General features: G+C 37.0%; 1 protein-coding gene across 50 annotated transcripts in view; it reads right to left on the bottom strand.

Annotated features, from left to right (window-relative positions):
* LOC108707843 (spore wall protein 2-like) overlaps positions 1-15881 on the bottom strand; it is an 85899-nt gene that overhangs the window by 14471 nt on the left and 55547 nt on the right. For all 50 annotated transcript variants that reach the window (XM_041581455.1, XM_041581461.1, XM_041581475.1 and 47 more), the window contains 15 exons: positions 10843-10887; positions 10252-10278; positions 10005-10031; positions 9525-9551; positions 9278-9304; positions 8962-8988; positions 8715-8741; positions 7879-7923; positions 7253-7279; positions 7006-7032; positions 6690-6716; positions 6443-6469; positions 5801-5827; positions 5055-5081; positions 3883-3909 (listed from right to left, as the gene is read on the bottom strand). In XM_041581455.1, coding sequence (XP_041437389.1) covers positions 3883-3909; positions 5055-5081; positions 5801-5827; positions 6443-6469; positions 6690-6716; positions 7006-7032; positions 7253-7279; positions 7879-7923; positions 8715-8741; positions 8962-8988; positions 9278-9304; positions 9525-9551; positions 10005-10031; positions 10252-10278; positions 10843-10887 — 441 coding nt within the window. The remainder of the gene's footprint in view (positions 1-3882; positions 3910-5054; positions 5082-5800; positions 5828-6442; positions 6470-6689; positions 6717-7005; positions 7033-7252; positions 7280-7878; positions 7924-8714; positions 8742-8961; positions 8989-9277; positions 9305-9524; positions 9552-10004; positions 10032-10251; positions 10279-10842; positions 10888-15881) is intronic.

Below are 15881 nucleotides of genomic sequence, written 5' to 3'. Positions count from 1 at the left end.
ACTATCCAGCTTTTCCCAAGCCAGAATAGAATTAAACAGCATTACTTGCTGCAGCCACACAGACTTTTCCCTGGAGTTTATACTTCACCAGCCTAATGCTGGTAAAATACACACAATATTATATATATATATATTAATAATATTATATATAAATATATAGCATCTGATATAATTAAAATAGATACCCTATTTCATTACAGTGATGCATGAGAGAAATGACGATGGTTTTTGTTTATTATTTACATATTTTGAAAATAAAAATATTCAAATCAAAACTCACACACATGCATATGCAATTACAGTAAATAATTCAGACATAAGGCTATGTTAAATATAGATAGCATGCATTATTGGAAAGTTGCAAATTTGAATTTTTTTGGGTTACAACCCTTTTTAATGTTCCATAAAATATAAAAAAAGATACATTATCTACTAAAAACAAATACACCTACAGTATATATAATTTTTAACAACAACCAAATAAATATTTGTTTTTGCTAAATTTTGCTAAAAAAAAAAAATCTTTTCTCATTAAAAAGTAGTCAAAAAGAATGTTTTACTTTCACGCAAAATTCTAGCCAACCACTCTTGGCAGCATACTCCTAAAGTATATATACTTTAACATCAACCAAATAAATAAAAGATTTTCACTAAAAAGCAGTCAAAGAGTATATTTTACTTTCATACCAAGTATCTCTCCAATTTTGCTAAACTTAAATAGAAATAATGAGCAATAATTATAAACAACCCCATCGCTTTACCCAATTTTTGCTAAGGTAAACAATTCCTAGTATCTATCTGTGTATTGTTGATATGATGTTCTAGCTCACTAGCACCAAATAGTTGGAAATCTCTGTGTTTGCCCTGTTTACCTCAAAAACTCACCAAAACAAATGGTTTAACTGTTACTTACATTATAGAAGTATACATTTGTAAAACAAAATTGCATTTAGTCTAATTATTACTTTTAAATTAAAATAGAGTTAAAGGAATAGTTCAGTGTAAAAATAAAAAATGTATACATTTCTTAGTCAGCCAAAATCTATTAAGGCTGGAGCAAGCAGATATCTAACAAAAAAGCCAAAACCCAACTACCTAGTTTGCAGTTCTCTTACTCTTTGGATAGTTAGAGACTCTCAGGAGGGCCTTTCGGCTCCCAGTGGGAGTAGTCAGGACCAAGGAGGAAGCTAGGTAAAAGTCAGAGTTCGCAGTATCCAAAAAGGGATTAAACAGAAGGCATAGTCAGGAACAGGCAGAAGTTCACAGGGCAGGCAGCAAGGATCGTAATCAGGGTCAAAAAGTCCAGAATCAATAAAAAAGTGCAGTAAAATAACACCCAGGTACACCTGAAATAGTAACATATAATTGGGCAATGAAGTTTTGCCCTGGGCATCTTTTGCAGCGTCATCATATCACGCGTTTATGCACCAATGTCATGATGCCAGTGCCACTAGCCACCTGGTGCCTTAGGCTGCCGCCATCTTGGATGCCGTGCCGGAACAAGCAGGAGCGCTGACGAGTGCTCCGGGTGCTCGTGACAGTACCCCCTCCCACAGGGGGGGGCTCTGGACCACCAAATCTTGATTTCTGGGGAAATTGTATGTAGAAGACTCGCATAAACATCTGTATGTTTCTCACAAGAGCATTCTTCAAGGCCAAAACCCTTCCATTTAATGAGAAATTGCAACGAACCCCTAGAGAATCTGGAGTCCAAAATCTTCTCTACTTCATACTCCTGTTGACCATCCATGGTGATAGAAGGAGGGGAAGACTGTTCAGGAGAAAAACGATTAGAGATTGTTGGTTTCACCAGGGAAACATGGAAGGCATTGGGAATTCATATCTCAGGAGGAAGTTGCAGTCAGACAGCCACAGGATTAACGATTTCCAGGATGGGAAAAGGGCTGACGAATTTCAGCCCAACTTAGGAGAAGGAATCCTGAGATGAATGTTTTCTTGAATTCTGCCCAAGGGTGAAGATCAGACCAATCATCCTGACAGAGGGAGACGTGATTTTTCAGGGATTGTTCCAGTGCCTGATTCACTCGCTCAGCTGACCCATTGGTTTGCTGGTGGTAAGCGGAGGAGAATTGGAGCGCAATATCCATAGACTTACAAAGTGAATGCCAAAACCGGGATATGAATTGGGAACCTCTGTCGGAGACTATCTCTGCTGGGAAGCCATGTAAATGGAAAATGAATTGAGTGAATAGCTGGGAGAGTTGTACCGCTGAGAGAAGTTTCCGAAGAGGAATAAAGTGTGCCATCTTACCGAAGCAGTTTCCCTTGGAGGGAGTCAGTTCCACAATGAAATCCATGGCAAGGTGGGTCCATGGACAAAAAGGAATTGGAAGAGGTTGCAGTAGAACACTGGGTCAGGAATGGCTGGGCTTGGAGGTGGCACAAATAGTGCAAGCAGCAACAAAGTCTTTGACATCTTTCTGTATGGTCGGCCACCAGACTAGTTGATTCAAAAGTTCTAAAGTCTTTCCAATGCCAGGGTGACCGGCCTGCTTGGAGCAATGAGTTTGCTGCAAAATGAGGAGGCACAGTTCAGGGGGTACAAACACCATCCTGAAAGGAGTATTCGAAGGAGCGGAAGACTGACCAGACAGGATTTGCTCAGCAAACTGAGGAAGCAGAGACGCAATAATTCTGGCCAGAAGAATGACTGCTGGAGTGAAGCTTCGGGATAATGAATCCACTTTCTGATTTTGTATCAGGACATACTTCAACACAAAGTTGAAGTGGGAAAAGAAGAGAGACCACCTCGCTTGTCGGGGATTCAGTATTTTATGAGTTTGCATAAATTCCAGATTTTTATGGTCAGTATAGCTTGTGACTGGGTTGGAAGCTCCTTCTAAAAGGTAACGCCACTACTCGAGCACAAGTCTCACTGCCAGAAGTTCACAGTTCCCAACAATATCGTTTTGCTCTACCGCAGAGGATGACAGAGAACCGATACAGAAGTGAAAGCATCTTTAAGGGACTGGAAGGCTTCTAGGGCAGGAGAAGGCCAGGAATTGGGTTTTCCTCCTTTGCGGATGAGAGCAAAGGAAGAGGAAACCCCTTTAATGAATTGCCATTAGCAGTTTGTGAATGCAATAAATCTCTGTATTGCCTTGGTTCTTAAGGGAAGAGGCCACTTCTGTATAGCCGAAATCTTGGCAAGACTATCGAAAATCCTTGTGGAATATACAAAAGGAATGGGGTTTTGGACACCTCAAAGATGCACTTCTACAGTTTGGCAAATAGAGACTGTACCCTTAAATGAGAGAGTACCTCCTTTACTTGAGAATAATGGCTTTCCAAGTATTTGGAAAAGATTAGGATGTCATCTAGGTATATGACCACTGAGTTTCCCAGATGATCAAGGAAAATATCATTCACAAACTCCTTGAAGACGGCGGGGGCTTTGCAGAGGCCAAAGGGCATTACGAGATACTCATAATGCCCATCCTGGGTGTTGAATGCCATGTTCCATTCATCCCCTTCAAGTATGTGGATGAGGTTATATGCCCTGCGTAGATCCAATTGGTGAAGAATTGAGCCCCTTTCAGTTGGTCAAAAAGTTTAGAGATAAGAGGCAAGGGATATAGTTTTTTTACCGTAATTTTATTAAGGCCTCAGTAGTCAATGCAAGGACATAGAGCACCATCCTTCTTTCCCATGAACAAGAAGCCAGCCCCAGCCAGAGAAGGTAGAGGTACGAATAAACCCGCACTGGAGATTCTCCTGGATATAGTCCTTCAAGGTGAAGGTTTCCGCAGGGGACAAGGAATAAATGCGACCTCTGGGAGTATGGTTCCAGGGGGTTCATATGAAATATGAAATAAACATAGTATAGTTTTCATTTTTTAAAGTATTAAGATGTGTCATTACCTTCTGGGGATATCTGTTCTTGAGCATCTAAAAATCATGAAAAAAAACATAAAATTAGAGACCAATCTAAAGTATCCATCCAAGATTGAAAATAGTAAAAAAAATTTATCTCTACATTACAGACTGTATATATATATATATATATATATATATATATATATATATATATATATATATATATATATATATATATATATTAAACTTCAAGAGTGCTAACGTTATAAATAGCATTAAAAAGCAAATGGAATTCAGTGTTTACTCATCTTACAGACCCTAACAAACTATACCAATTCATAACTCTATTACTCATAAGATGGAAAAACTATTATTTATATTTATGATAGTATTGTTGTGTTTTCATTTCTTGAAGGTACTGATTATTGATGGGTCTCTAAAAATAATCTTAAAATAAGAAAAAAATGAAAAAATATAAAAAAAAAATCCTTCCACTATTGAAACCAAGGTACAAATAAAGCCACTTTGGTTTATGTGATTAACGTAGAATATCTAAGGGGCTGATTCACTAAATTCGAGTGAAGGATTCGAAGTAAAAAAACTTTGAATTTCGAAGTATTTTTTGGGCTACTTCGACCATCGAATGGGCTACTTCAACCTTCGACTACGACTACGACTACGAATCGAAGGATTCGAACTAAAAATCGTTCGACTATTTGACCATTCGATAGTCGAAGTACTGTCTCTTTAAAAAACTTCGACCCCCTACTTCGGCAGCTAAAAGCTACCGAAGTCAATGTTAGCCTATGGGGAAGGTCCCCTTAGGCTTGCCTAACTTTTTTTGATCGAAGGATATTCCTTCGATCGTTGGATTTAAATCCTTCGAATCGTTCGATTCGAAGGATTTAATCGTTCGATCGAAGGAATAATCCTTCGATCGTACGATCGTAGCATTTGCACTAAATCCTTCGACTTCGATATTCGAAGTCGAAGGATTTCAATTCCTAGTCGAATATCGAGGGTTAATTAACCCTCGATATTCGACCCTTAGTGAATCAGCCCCTAAATGTACTTATCCCATTCATCCCATGTAACATAGAACATAGTGTCATAGTCAAACATCTAATTAAAGAGACTGACCATATTTTAAGTTATATTTCATATGGGATATACAAGTATAGTTTTCATTTGTATACAGTATTAAGTTGTGTCATTACCCCCTGGAGCTATCTGTTCTTGACCATCTAAAAATCCAGAGAACAAAACATAAATATTAGAAGCCAGTCTAAAGTATATATGCAAGATTGAAACCAGTAAATAAGATTATTATCTATGTTACGGACTGAATATATATATATATATATATATATATATATATATATATATATATATATATATATATATATATGAAATTCAACTCCAAGAGTGATAAAGTTATAAATAGCACTAAAAAAGCAAATGTTTTCAGTTTTTACTCATCTTTTATACCATGACAAACTATCCCAATTCAAAACTCTATTTCTCATAAGATGGACAAACCATTACCTATATTTATGATAGTATTAAGTTGGAATAATCTTTCTAATATTGAAACCAAGATACTCATTAAGCTATTTTGGTTTAAGTATTTAACACAGAATATCTAAATGCACTTATCCCATTTATCCCATGTAACACAGAACATTGCATCACAGTCAAACATCTAATTAAAGAGTTCTCCATTTGTGAGCAGTGGTGCTTTGGTATGCTAATGAAAATGTTAAATGCATTAAATGACTTTAGAAAATGCAGTTTCTTTAGTTAGCTTGAGTCATGATGTATTTAACACACAAATCCGAGTGACTTTATCTGTATAAAATCATTCATGTTTACATTCATATGGACAATTTTTAACACGCATTAAAACACTTAAATGATCAAAATATGTAAATCTGCATCATAAAATATTCAGCTTGGAACTTACCTCCTGTTGCTTTTGACTCATCTGGTACTATAAAAATATGAAAATTTCCAAGTTACAGACCAAATAAAGATATTTTGTCAAGCACCAAGAACGCTCAATTTAGAAAGTCAGAATAAAAGAAGCCAATGTAATATAATTTTACTAATACTTTTTGTCTCTATCAAACTGACCATATTTTAAGTTATATTTCATATGAGATATACAAGTATAGTTTTCATTTGTATGCAGTATTAAGTTGTGTCATTACCTTCTGGAGCTATCTGTTCTTGAAACCAAGGTACTCATTAAGCTATTTTGGTTTAAGTATTTAACACAGAATATCTAAATGCACTTATCCCATTTATCCCATGTAACACAGAACATTGCATCACAGCCAAACATCTAATTAAAGAGTTCTCCGTTTGTGAGCAGTGGTGCTTTGGTATGCTAATGAAAATGTTAAATGCATTAAATGACTTTAGAAAACTCAGTTTCTTTAGTTAACTTGAGTCATGATGTATTTAACACACAAATACGAGTGACTTTATCTGTATAAAATCATTCATGTTTACATTCATATGGACAATTTTTAACACGCATTAAAACACTTACATGATCAAAATATGTAAATCTGCACCATAAAATATTCAGCTTGGAACTTACCTCCTGTTGCTTTTGACTCATCTGGTACTATAAAAATATGAAAATTTCCAAGTTGCAGACCAAATAAAGATATTTTGTAAAGCACCAAGAACGCTCAATTTAGAAAGTCAGAATAAAAGAAGCCAATGTAATATAATTTTACTAATGCTTTTTGTCTCTATCAAACTGACCATATTTTAAGTTATATTTCATATGAGATATACAAGTATAGTTTTCTTTTGTACACAGTATTTAGTTGTGCTATTACCTTCTGGAGCTATCTGTTCTTGACCATCTAAAAATCAAGAGAGTTGATTTTAAGTTGGAATAATCTTTCTTATATTGAAACCAAGGTACTCATTAAGCTATTTTGGTTTAAGTATTTAACACAGAATGACTTTAGAAAACTCAGTTTCTTTAGTTAACTTGAGTCATGATGTATTTAACACACAAATCCGAGTGACTTTATCTGTATAAAATCATTCATGTTTACATTCATATGGACAATTTTTAACACGCATTAAAACACTTAAATGATCAAAATATGTAAATCTGCATCATAAAATATTCAGCTTGGAACTTACCTCCTGTTGCTTTTGATTCATCTGGTACTATAAAAATATGAATATTTCCAAGTTACAGACCAAATAAAGATATTTTGTCAAGCACCAAGAACGCTCAATTTAGAAAGTCAGAATAAAAGAAGCCAATTTAATATAATTTTACTAATACTTTTTGTCTCTATCAAACTGACCATATTTTAAGTTATATTTCATATGAGATATACAAGTATAGTTTTCATTTGTATACAGTATTAAGTTGTGTCATTACCTTCTGGAGCTATCTGTTCTTGACCATCTAAAAATCAAGAGAACAAAACATAAAAATTAGAAGCCAGTCTAAAGTATATATGCAAGATTGAAACCAGTAAAAAAGATTATTATCTATGTTACGGACTGAATATATATATATATATATATATATATATATATATATATATATATATATATATATATATATATATATATATATATATATATATATATATGAAATGCAACTCCAAGAGTGATAAAGTTATAAATAGCACTAAAAAAAGCAAATGTTTTTCAGTTTTTACTCATCTTTTAGACCATAACAAACTATCCCAATTCAAAACTCTATTTCTCATAAGATGGAAAAACAATTACCTATATTTATGATAGTATTAAGTTGGAATAATCTTTCTAATATTGAAACCAAGGTACTCATTAAGCTATTTTGGTTTAAGTATTTAACACAGAATATCTAAATGCACTTATCCCATTTATCCCATGTAACACAGAACATTGCATCACAGCCAAACATCTAATTAAAGAGTTCTCCATTTGTGAGCAGTGGTGCTTTGGTATGCTAATGAAAATGTTAAATGTATTAAATGAGTTTAGATGACTTTAGAAAATGCAGTTTCTTTAGTTAACCTGAGTCATGATGATCTCCTTCTGGAGATATCTGTTCTTGGAAATCTAAAAATCATGAGAACAAAACATAAAAATTAAAAACCAGTCTAAAGTATATATCCAAGATTGAAACCAGTAAAAAACATTATTATCTCTATGTTACGGACTGAATATATATATATATATATATATATATATATATATATATATGAAATTAAACTCCATGAGTGATAAAGTTGTAAACAGCACTAAAAAAGCAAATGTTTTTCAGTTTTTACTCATCTTTTAGACCTTAACAAACTATCCCAATTCAAAACTCTATTTCTCATAAGATGGACAAACCATTATTTATATTTATGATAGTATTAAGATGTTTTTTTATTTCTTGAAGGTTCTGCTCATTGTTGGGTCTCCAAAAATAATCTTAAAATAACATAAGAATTTAAGATCAGATGAAATAATCTTTCTAATATTGAAACCAAGGTACACATTAAGCTTCTTTGGTTTAAGTGTTTAACACAGAATATCTAAATGCACTTATCCCATTTATCCCATGTAACAGAGAACATTGCATCACAACTAAACATCTAATTAAAGAGTTCTCCATTTGTGAGCAGTGGTGCTTTGGTATGCTAATGAAAATTTAAATGTATTAAATGAGTTTAGATGACTTTAGAAAATGCAGTTTCTTTAGTTAGCTTGAGTCATGATGTATTTAACACACAAATCCGAGTGACTTTATCTGTATAAAATCATTCATGTTTACATTCATATGGACAATTTTTAACACGCATTAAAACACTTAAATGATCAAAATATGTAAATCTGCATCATAAAATATTCAGCTTGGAACTTACCTCCTGTTGCTTTTGACTCATCTGGTACTATAAAAATATGAAAATTTCCAAGTTACAGACCAAATAAAGATATTTTGTCAAGCACCAAGAACGCTCAATTTAGAAAGTCAGAATAAAAGAAGCCAATGTAATATAATTTTACTAATACTTTTTGTCTCTATCAAACTGACCATATTTTAAGTTATATTTCATATGAGATATACAAGTATAGTTTTCTTTTTTACACAGTATTAAGTTGTGCCATTACCTTCTGGAGCTATCTGTTCTTGACCATCTAAAAATCAAGAGAGTTGATTTTAAGTTGGAATAATCTTTCTTATATTGAAAACAAGGTACTCATTAAGCTATTTTGGTTTAAGTATTTAACACAGAATGACTTTAGAAAACTCAGTTTCTTTAGATAACTTGAGTCATGATGTATTTAACACACAAATCCGAGTGACTTTATCTGTATAAAATCATTCATGTTTACATTCATATGGACAATTTTTAACACGCATTAAAACACTTAAATGATCAAAATATATAAATCTGCATCATAAAATATTCAGCTTGGAACTTACCTCCTGTTGCTTTTGACTCATCTGGTACTATAAAAATATGAAAATTTCCAAGTTACAGACCAAATAAAGATATTTTGTCAAGCACCAAGAACGCTCAATTTAGAAAGTCAGAGTAAAAGAAGCCAATTTAATATAATTTTACTAATACTTTTTGTCTCTATCAAACTGATCATATTTTAAGTTATATTTCATATGAGATATACAAGTATATTTTTCATTTGTATACAGTCTTAAGTTGTGTCATTACCCCCTGGAGCTATCTGTTCTTGACCATCTAAAAATCAAGAGAACAAAACATAAAAATTAGAAGCCAGTCTAAAGTATACATGCAAGATTGAAACCAGTAAAAAAGATTATTATCTATGTTACGGACTGAATATATATATATATATGAAATTCAACTCCAAGAGTGATAAAGTTATAAATAGCACTAAAAAAGCAAATGTTTTTCAGTTTTTACTCATCTTTTAGACCATAACAAACTATCCCAATTCAAAACTCTATTTCTCATAAGATGGACAAACCATTAACTATATTTATGATAGTATTAAGTTGGAATAATATTTAACTTGAGTCATGATGTATTTAACACACAAATCCAAGTGACTTTATCTGTATAAAATCATTCATGTTTACATTCATATGGACAATTTTTAACATGCATTAAAACACTTAAATGATCAAAATATGTAAATCTGCATCATAAAATATTCAGCTTGGAATTTACCTCCTGTTGCTTTTGATTCATCTGGTACTATAAAAATATGAATATTTCCAAGTTACAGACCAAATAAAGATATTTTGTCAAGCACAAAGAACGCTCAATTTAGAAAGTCAGAATAAAAGAAGCCAATTTAATATAATTTTACTAATACTTTTTGTCTCTATCAAACTGACCATATTTTAAGTTATATTTCATATGAGATATACAAGTATAGTTTTAATTTGTATACAGTATTAAGTTGTGTCATTACCTTCTGGAGCTATCTGTTCTTGACCATCTAAAAATCAAGAGAACAAAACATAAAAATTAGAAGCCAGTCTAAAGTATATATGCAAGATTGAAACAAGTAAAAAAGATTATTATCTATGTTACGGACTGAATATATATATATATATATATATATATATATATATATATATATATATATATATATGAAATTCAACTCCAAGAGTGATAAAGTTATAAATATCATTTAAAAAGCAAATGTTTTTCAGTTTTTACTCATCTTTTAGACCATAACAATCTATCCCAATTCAAAACTCTATTTCTCATAAGATGGAAAAACCATTACCTATATTTATGATAGTATTAAGTTGGAATAATCTTTCTAATATTGAAACCAAGGTACTCATTAAGCTATTTTGTTTTAAGTATTTAACACAGAATATCTAAATGCACTTATCCCATTTATCCCATGTAACACAGAACATTGCATCACAGCCAAACATCTAATTAAAGAATTCTCCATTTGTGAGCAGTGGTGCTTTGGTATGCTAATGAAAATGTTAAATGTATTAAATGAGTTTAGATGACTTAAGAAAATGCAGTTTCTTTAGTTAACCTGAGTCATGATGATCTCCTTCTGGAGATATCTGTTCTTGAAAATCTAAAAATCATGAGAACAAAACATAAAAATTAAAAACCAGTCTAAAGTATATATCCAAGATTGAAACCAGTAAAAAACATTATTATCTCTATGTTACGGACTGAATATATATATATATATATGAAATTAAACTCCATGAGTGATAAAGTTATAAATAGGGATGTAGCGAACGTCGGAAAAAAAGTTCGCGAACATATTCGCGAACTTGCGCAAAAACGCGAGCGGTTCGCGAACGGTTCGCGAACCCCATAGACTTCAATGGGAAGGCGAACTTTAACATCTAGAAAAGACATTTCTGGCCAGAAAAATGATTTTAAAGTTGTTTAAAGGGTGCAACGACCTGGACAGTGGCATGCCAGAGGGGGATCAAGGGCAAAAATGTATCTGAAAAATCTGCCTGTGTGTGCTTGGAAGAGATAGTGTAGGGGGAGAGCTGTTAGTGATTTCAGGGACAGATGATAGTAAGTTTGCTGGCTAGTAATCTGCTTGATACTGCTCTGTATTGGAGGGACAGAAGTCTGCAGGGATTTGAGGGACATTTTAGCTTAGGTAGCTTTGCTGGCTAGTAATCTGCTGTTCTCTTTAAACAACTGCCATACGTTGACCTTGTAGGCATTGTTTGCCCAGTTTTTTTGGACGCAGCCACTGAAGCACAGTTGCCAGAAAAAATATGCCATATAAATGCTGAAAATAGTCATTTTTCGCCATACGTTGACCTTGTAGACATTGTTTGCCCAGTTTTTTTGGACGCAGCCACTGAAGCACAGTTGCCAGAAAAATTATGCCATATAAATGCTGAAAATATAAATTTTTTTGGTTGCAGCCACTGAAGCACAGAGGCCAGAAAAATTATGCCATATAAATGCAGAAAATATGCATTTTTTTGGTCGCAGCCACTGAAGCACAGTTGACAGAAAAATTATGCCATATAAATGCTGAAAATATAAACTTTTTTGGTTGCAGCCACTGAAGCACAGAGGCCAGAAAAATTATGCCATATAAATGCAGAAAACATGCATTTTTTTGGTCGCAGCCACTGAAGCACAGTTGACAGAAAAATTATGCCATATAAATGCTGAAAATATAAATTTTTTTGGTTGCAGCCACTGAAGCACAGAGGCCAGAAAAATTATGCCATATAAATGCAGAAAACATGCATTTTTTTGGTCGCAGCCACTGAAGCACAGTTGACAGAAAAATTATGCCATATAAATGCTGAAAATATAAATTTTTTTGGTTGCAGCCACTGAAGCACAGAGGCCAGAAAAATTATGCCATATAAATGCAGAAAATATGCATTTTTTTGGTCGCAGCCACTGAAGCACAGTTGCCAGAAAAAATATGCCATATAAATGCTGAAAATAGTCATTTTTTGCCATATACGTTGAGTCAACGTATGGCAAAAAATGACTATTTTCAGCATTTATATGGCATATTTTTTCTGGCCTCTGTGCTTCAGTGGCTGCGGCCAAAAAAACTGGGCAAACAATGCCTACAAGGTCAACGTCGTTGACCTTGTAGGCATTGTTTGCCCAGTTTTTTTGGCCGCAGCCACTGAAGCACAGAGGCCAGAAAAAATATGCCATATAAATGCTGAAAATAGTCATTTTTTTGGTCGCAGCCACTGAAGCACAGTTGCCAGAAAAATTATGCCATATAAATGCTGAAAATATAAATTTTTTTGGTTGCAGCCACTGAAGCACAGAGGCCAGAAAAATTATGCCATATAAATGCAGAAAATATGCATTTTTTTGGTTGCAGCCACTGAAGCACAGAGGCCAGAAAAATTATGCCATATAAATGCAGAAAATATGCATTTTTTTGGATGCAGCCACTGAAGCACAGTTGCCAGAAAAAATATGCCATATAAATGCTGAAAATAGTCATTTTTTGCCATACGTTGACCTTGTAGACATTGTTTGCCCAGTTTTTTTGGTTGCAGCCACTGAAGCACAGAGGCCAGAAAAAATTAAACCAGTAGGGTTTGCACCCTAGTTTGTAACGGTGGCGGAGGGAGGAGGAGGACGCTAAAGGACAGCTGTGTGTGGAGTCATGAGGCTTGAAGAGAAGGACAGCTGCATAGAAGTCAGAACAAGTCTTCCGGCGTGCAGTAACCCTCCGAGATCCACCCCTCATTCATTTTAATAAAGGTCAGGTAATCGACACTTTTGTGACCTAGGCGAGTTCTCTTCTCAGTTACAATCCCTCCTGCTGCACTGAAGGTCCTTTCTGAGAGCACACTTGAGGCTGGGCAAGACAAGAGGTTCATGGCAAATTGTGACAGCTCTGGCCACAGATCAAGCCTGCGCACCCAGTAGTCCAGGGGTTCATCGCTCCTCAGAGTGTCGATATCTGCAGTTAATGCCAGGTAGTCCGCTACCTGCCGGTCAAGGCGTTCTTTGAGGGTGGATCCAGAAGGGTTGTGGCGCTGCCTTGGACAGAAAAACATTTGCATGTCTGACGTTACAGACTGGCCAAAGGGCTTTGTCCTTGCAGGTGTGCTCGTGGCAGGATTACTGGCACCTCTGCCCCTGGAATGTTGATGAGTTCCTGAAGTGACATCACCCTTAAAAGCATTGTACAACATGTTTTGCAGGCTGGTTTGTAAATGCCGCATCTTTTCGGACTTGTGGTATGTTGGTAACATTTCTGACACTTTATGCTTGTACCGAGGGTCTAGTAGCGTTGCGACCCAGTACAGGTCCTTCTCCTTAAGCCTCTTGATACGGGGGTCCTTCAACAGGCATGACAGCATGAAAGACCCCATTCTCACAAGGTTGGATGCAGAGCTATCCATCTCCGCTTCCTCATTATCAAGGACTGCATCATCCACGGTCTCCTCCCCCCAGCCACGTACAAGACCAGGGGTCCCCAAAAGGTCACCACTAGCCCCCTGGGAAGCCTGCTCCTGTTGGTCCTCCTCCTCCTCCTCCACAAAGCCACCTTCCTCCTCTGACTCCACTTCTGGCACCTCTCCCTGCGTTGCAGCAGGTGCCTGGGTTCGTTCTGGTGATTCCGACCAGAAATCGTGCGCTTCCAGCTCCTCGTCACGCTGGTCTACAGCCTCATCTGTCACTCGTCGCACGGCACGCTCCAGGAAGAAAGCGAAGGGTATTAGGTCGCTGATGGTGCCTTCGGTGCGACTGACCATATTTGTCACCTCTTCAAAAGGTCGCATGAGCCTGCAGGCATCGCGCATAAGCACCCAGTAACGGGGGAAAAAAATCCCCAGCTGTGCAGATCCAGTCCTACCACCCAGTTCAAAAAGGTACTCGTTGACGGCCCTTTGTTGTTGCAGCAGACGTTCCAACATAAGGAGCGTTGAATTCCAGCGAGTCTGGCTGTCAGAAATCAAACGCCTGACTGGCATGTTGTAGCGCTGCTGAATGTCAGCAAGGCGTGCCATGGCTGTGTAGGAACGTCTGAAATGGGCCGACACCTTTCTGGACTGGGTGAGAACGTCCTGGAATCCTGGGTACTTGGAGACAAAACGTTGGACTATTAAATTTAACACATGTGCCATGCAGGGCACATGTGTTAAATTGCCTAGTCTCAACGCTGCCAACAGATTGCTTCCATTGTCACACACCACTTTTCCGATCTGCAGTTGGTGTGGGGTCAGCCACCGATCGGCCTGTGACTGCAGAGATGACAGGAGTACAGATCCGGTATGGTTTTTGCTTTCCAGGCACGTCATCCCCAAGACAGCGTGACAACGGCGTACCTGGCACGTCGAATAGCCTAGGGGGAGCTGGGGGTGCACAGGTGTGGAGGAGGAGAAGGAGGACCCAGCAGCAGAGTAAGAAGAAGAAGAAGACGAGGTAGAGAGCGATGGAGGAGTAGAGGTGGTGGCAGAACCGCGTGCAATCCGTGGCGGTGACACCAACTCCACTGTTGTTGTTGAGCTACCCATTCCCTGCTTCCCAGCCATTACCAAGTTCACCCAGTGGGCAGTGTAGGTGACATACCTGCCCTGACCATGCTTGGAGGACCATGCGTCAGTAGTCATATGGACCTTTGGCCCAACACTAAGTGACAGAGATGCGGTAACTTGGCTCTGCACATGTTGGTACAGGTGTGGTATTCCCTTTTTAGAAAAAAAATTGCGGCTGGGTACCTTCCACTGCGGTGTCCCAATTGCTACAAAATTTGCGGAAGGCCTCAGAGTCCACCAGCTGGTATGGTAAAAGCTGGCGGGCTAAGAGTGCAGACAAGCCAGCTGTCAGACGCCGGGCAAGGGGGTGACAGTCAGACATTGGCTTCTTACGCTCAAACATGGCCTTCACAGAAACTTGGCTGGTGGCAGATGACTGGGAATGGGAACAGGTGGTCAAGGTGGAAGGCGGAGTGGAGGGTGGTTCAGACGGGTCAAGGAGAGCAGAGGTAGAGCAGTAAGATGCTGGACCAGAAGGAGTGTGGCTTTTAGTTTGCCTGTTGCCTTTGAGGTGTTGCTCCCAAAGTGCTTTGTGCTTGCCGCTCATGTGCCTTCGCATAGAAGTTGTACCTATGTGGCTGTTGGGCTTACCAAGGCTCAGTTTCTGACTGCACTCATTGCAAATTACAATGCTTTTGTCAGAGGCACACACATTAAAAAAATCCCACACTGCTGACTTTTTGGAAGTGTGCGATCTGGCGGTAACAGTAGAAGTTGGCGGAGTTGGCGGTATTGGCGGCAATGGCGGGTGCGTTGGCCGGCTGAACACAGGTGCCGATACATGTTGTTGCCCTGCTGATCCCTGCGGGCTGTCCTCCCTGCTTCTTCTAAGTCTTATTCTCCTACTGCCTCTCTGACTCTCCGTCTCTCCATCTGAACTACCCTCCTCTTGCTCTCTTCTACTAGGCACCCACAAAACATCAATCTCCTCATCATCATTCTCCTCAGATGCATCAATTTCTTCTGACACATCACAGAAGGAAGCAGCAGCGGGGACCTCCTCCTCATCACTCATTATGTCCATCTCTATCGTGTTCTCTGCCAGAATTAAATCTGGTGT

The sequence above is a fragment of the Xenopus laevis genome, chromosome 2L (assembly GCF_017654675.1).
Source record: "Xenopus laevis strain J_2021 chromosome 2L, Xenopus_laevis_v10.1, whole genome shotgun sequence".
NCBI lineage: Eukaryota > Metazoa > Chordata > Amphibia > Anura > Pipidae > Xenopus > Xenopus laevis.
The sequence above is the reverse complement of the archived record's forward strand: the minus strand, read 5'-3'. Positions and strand labels throughout refer to the sequence as shown.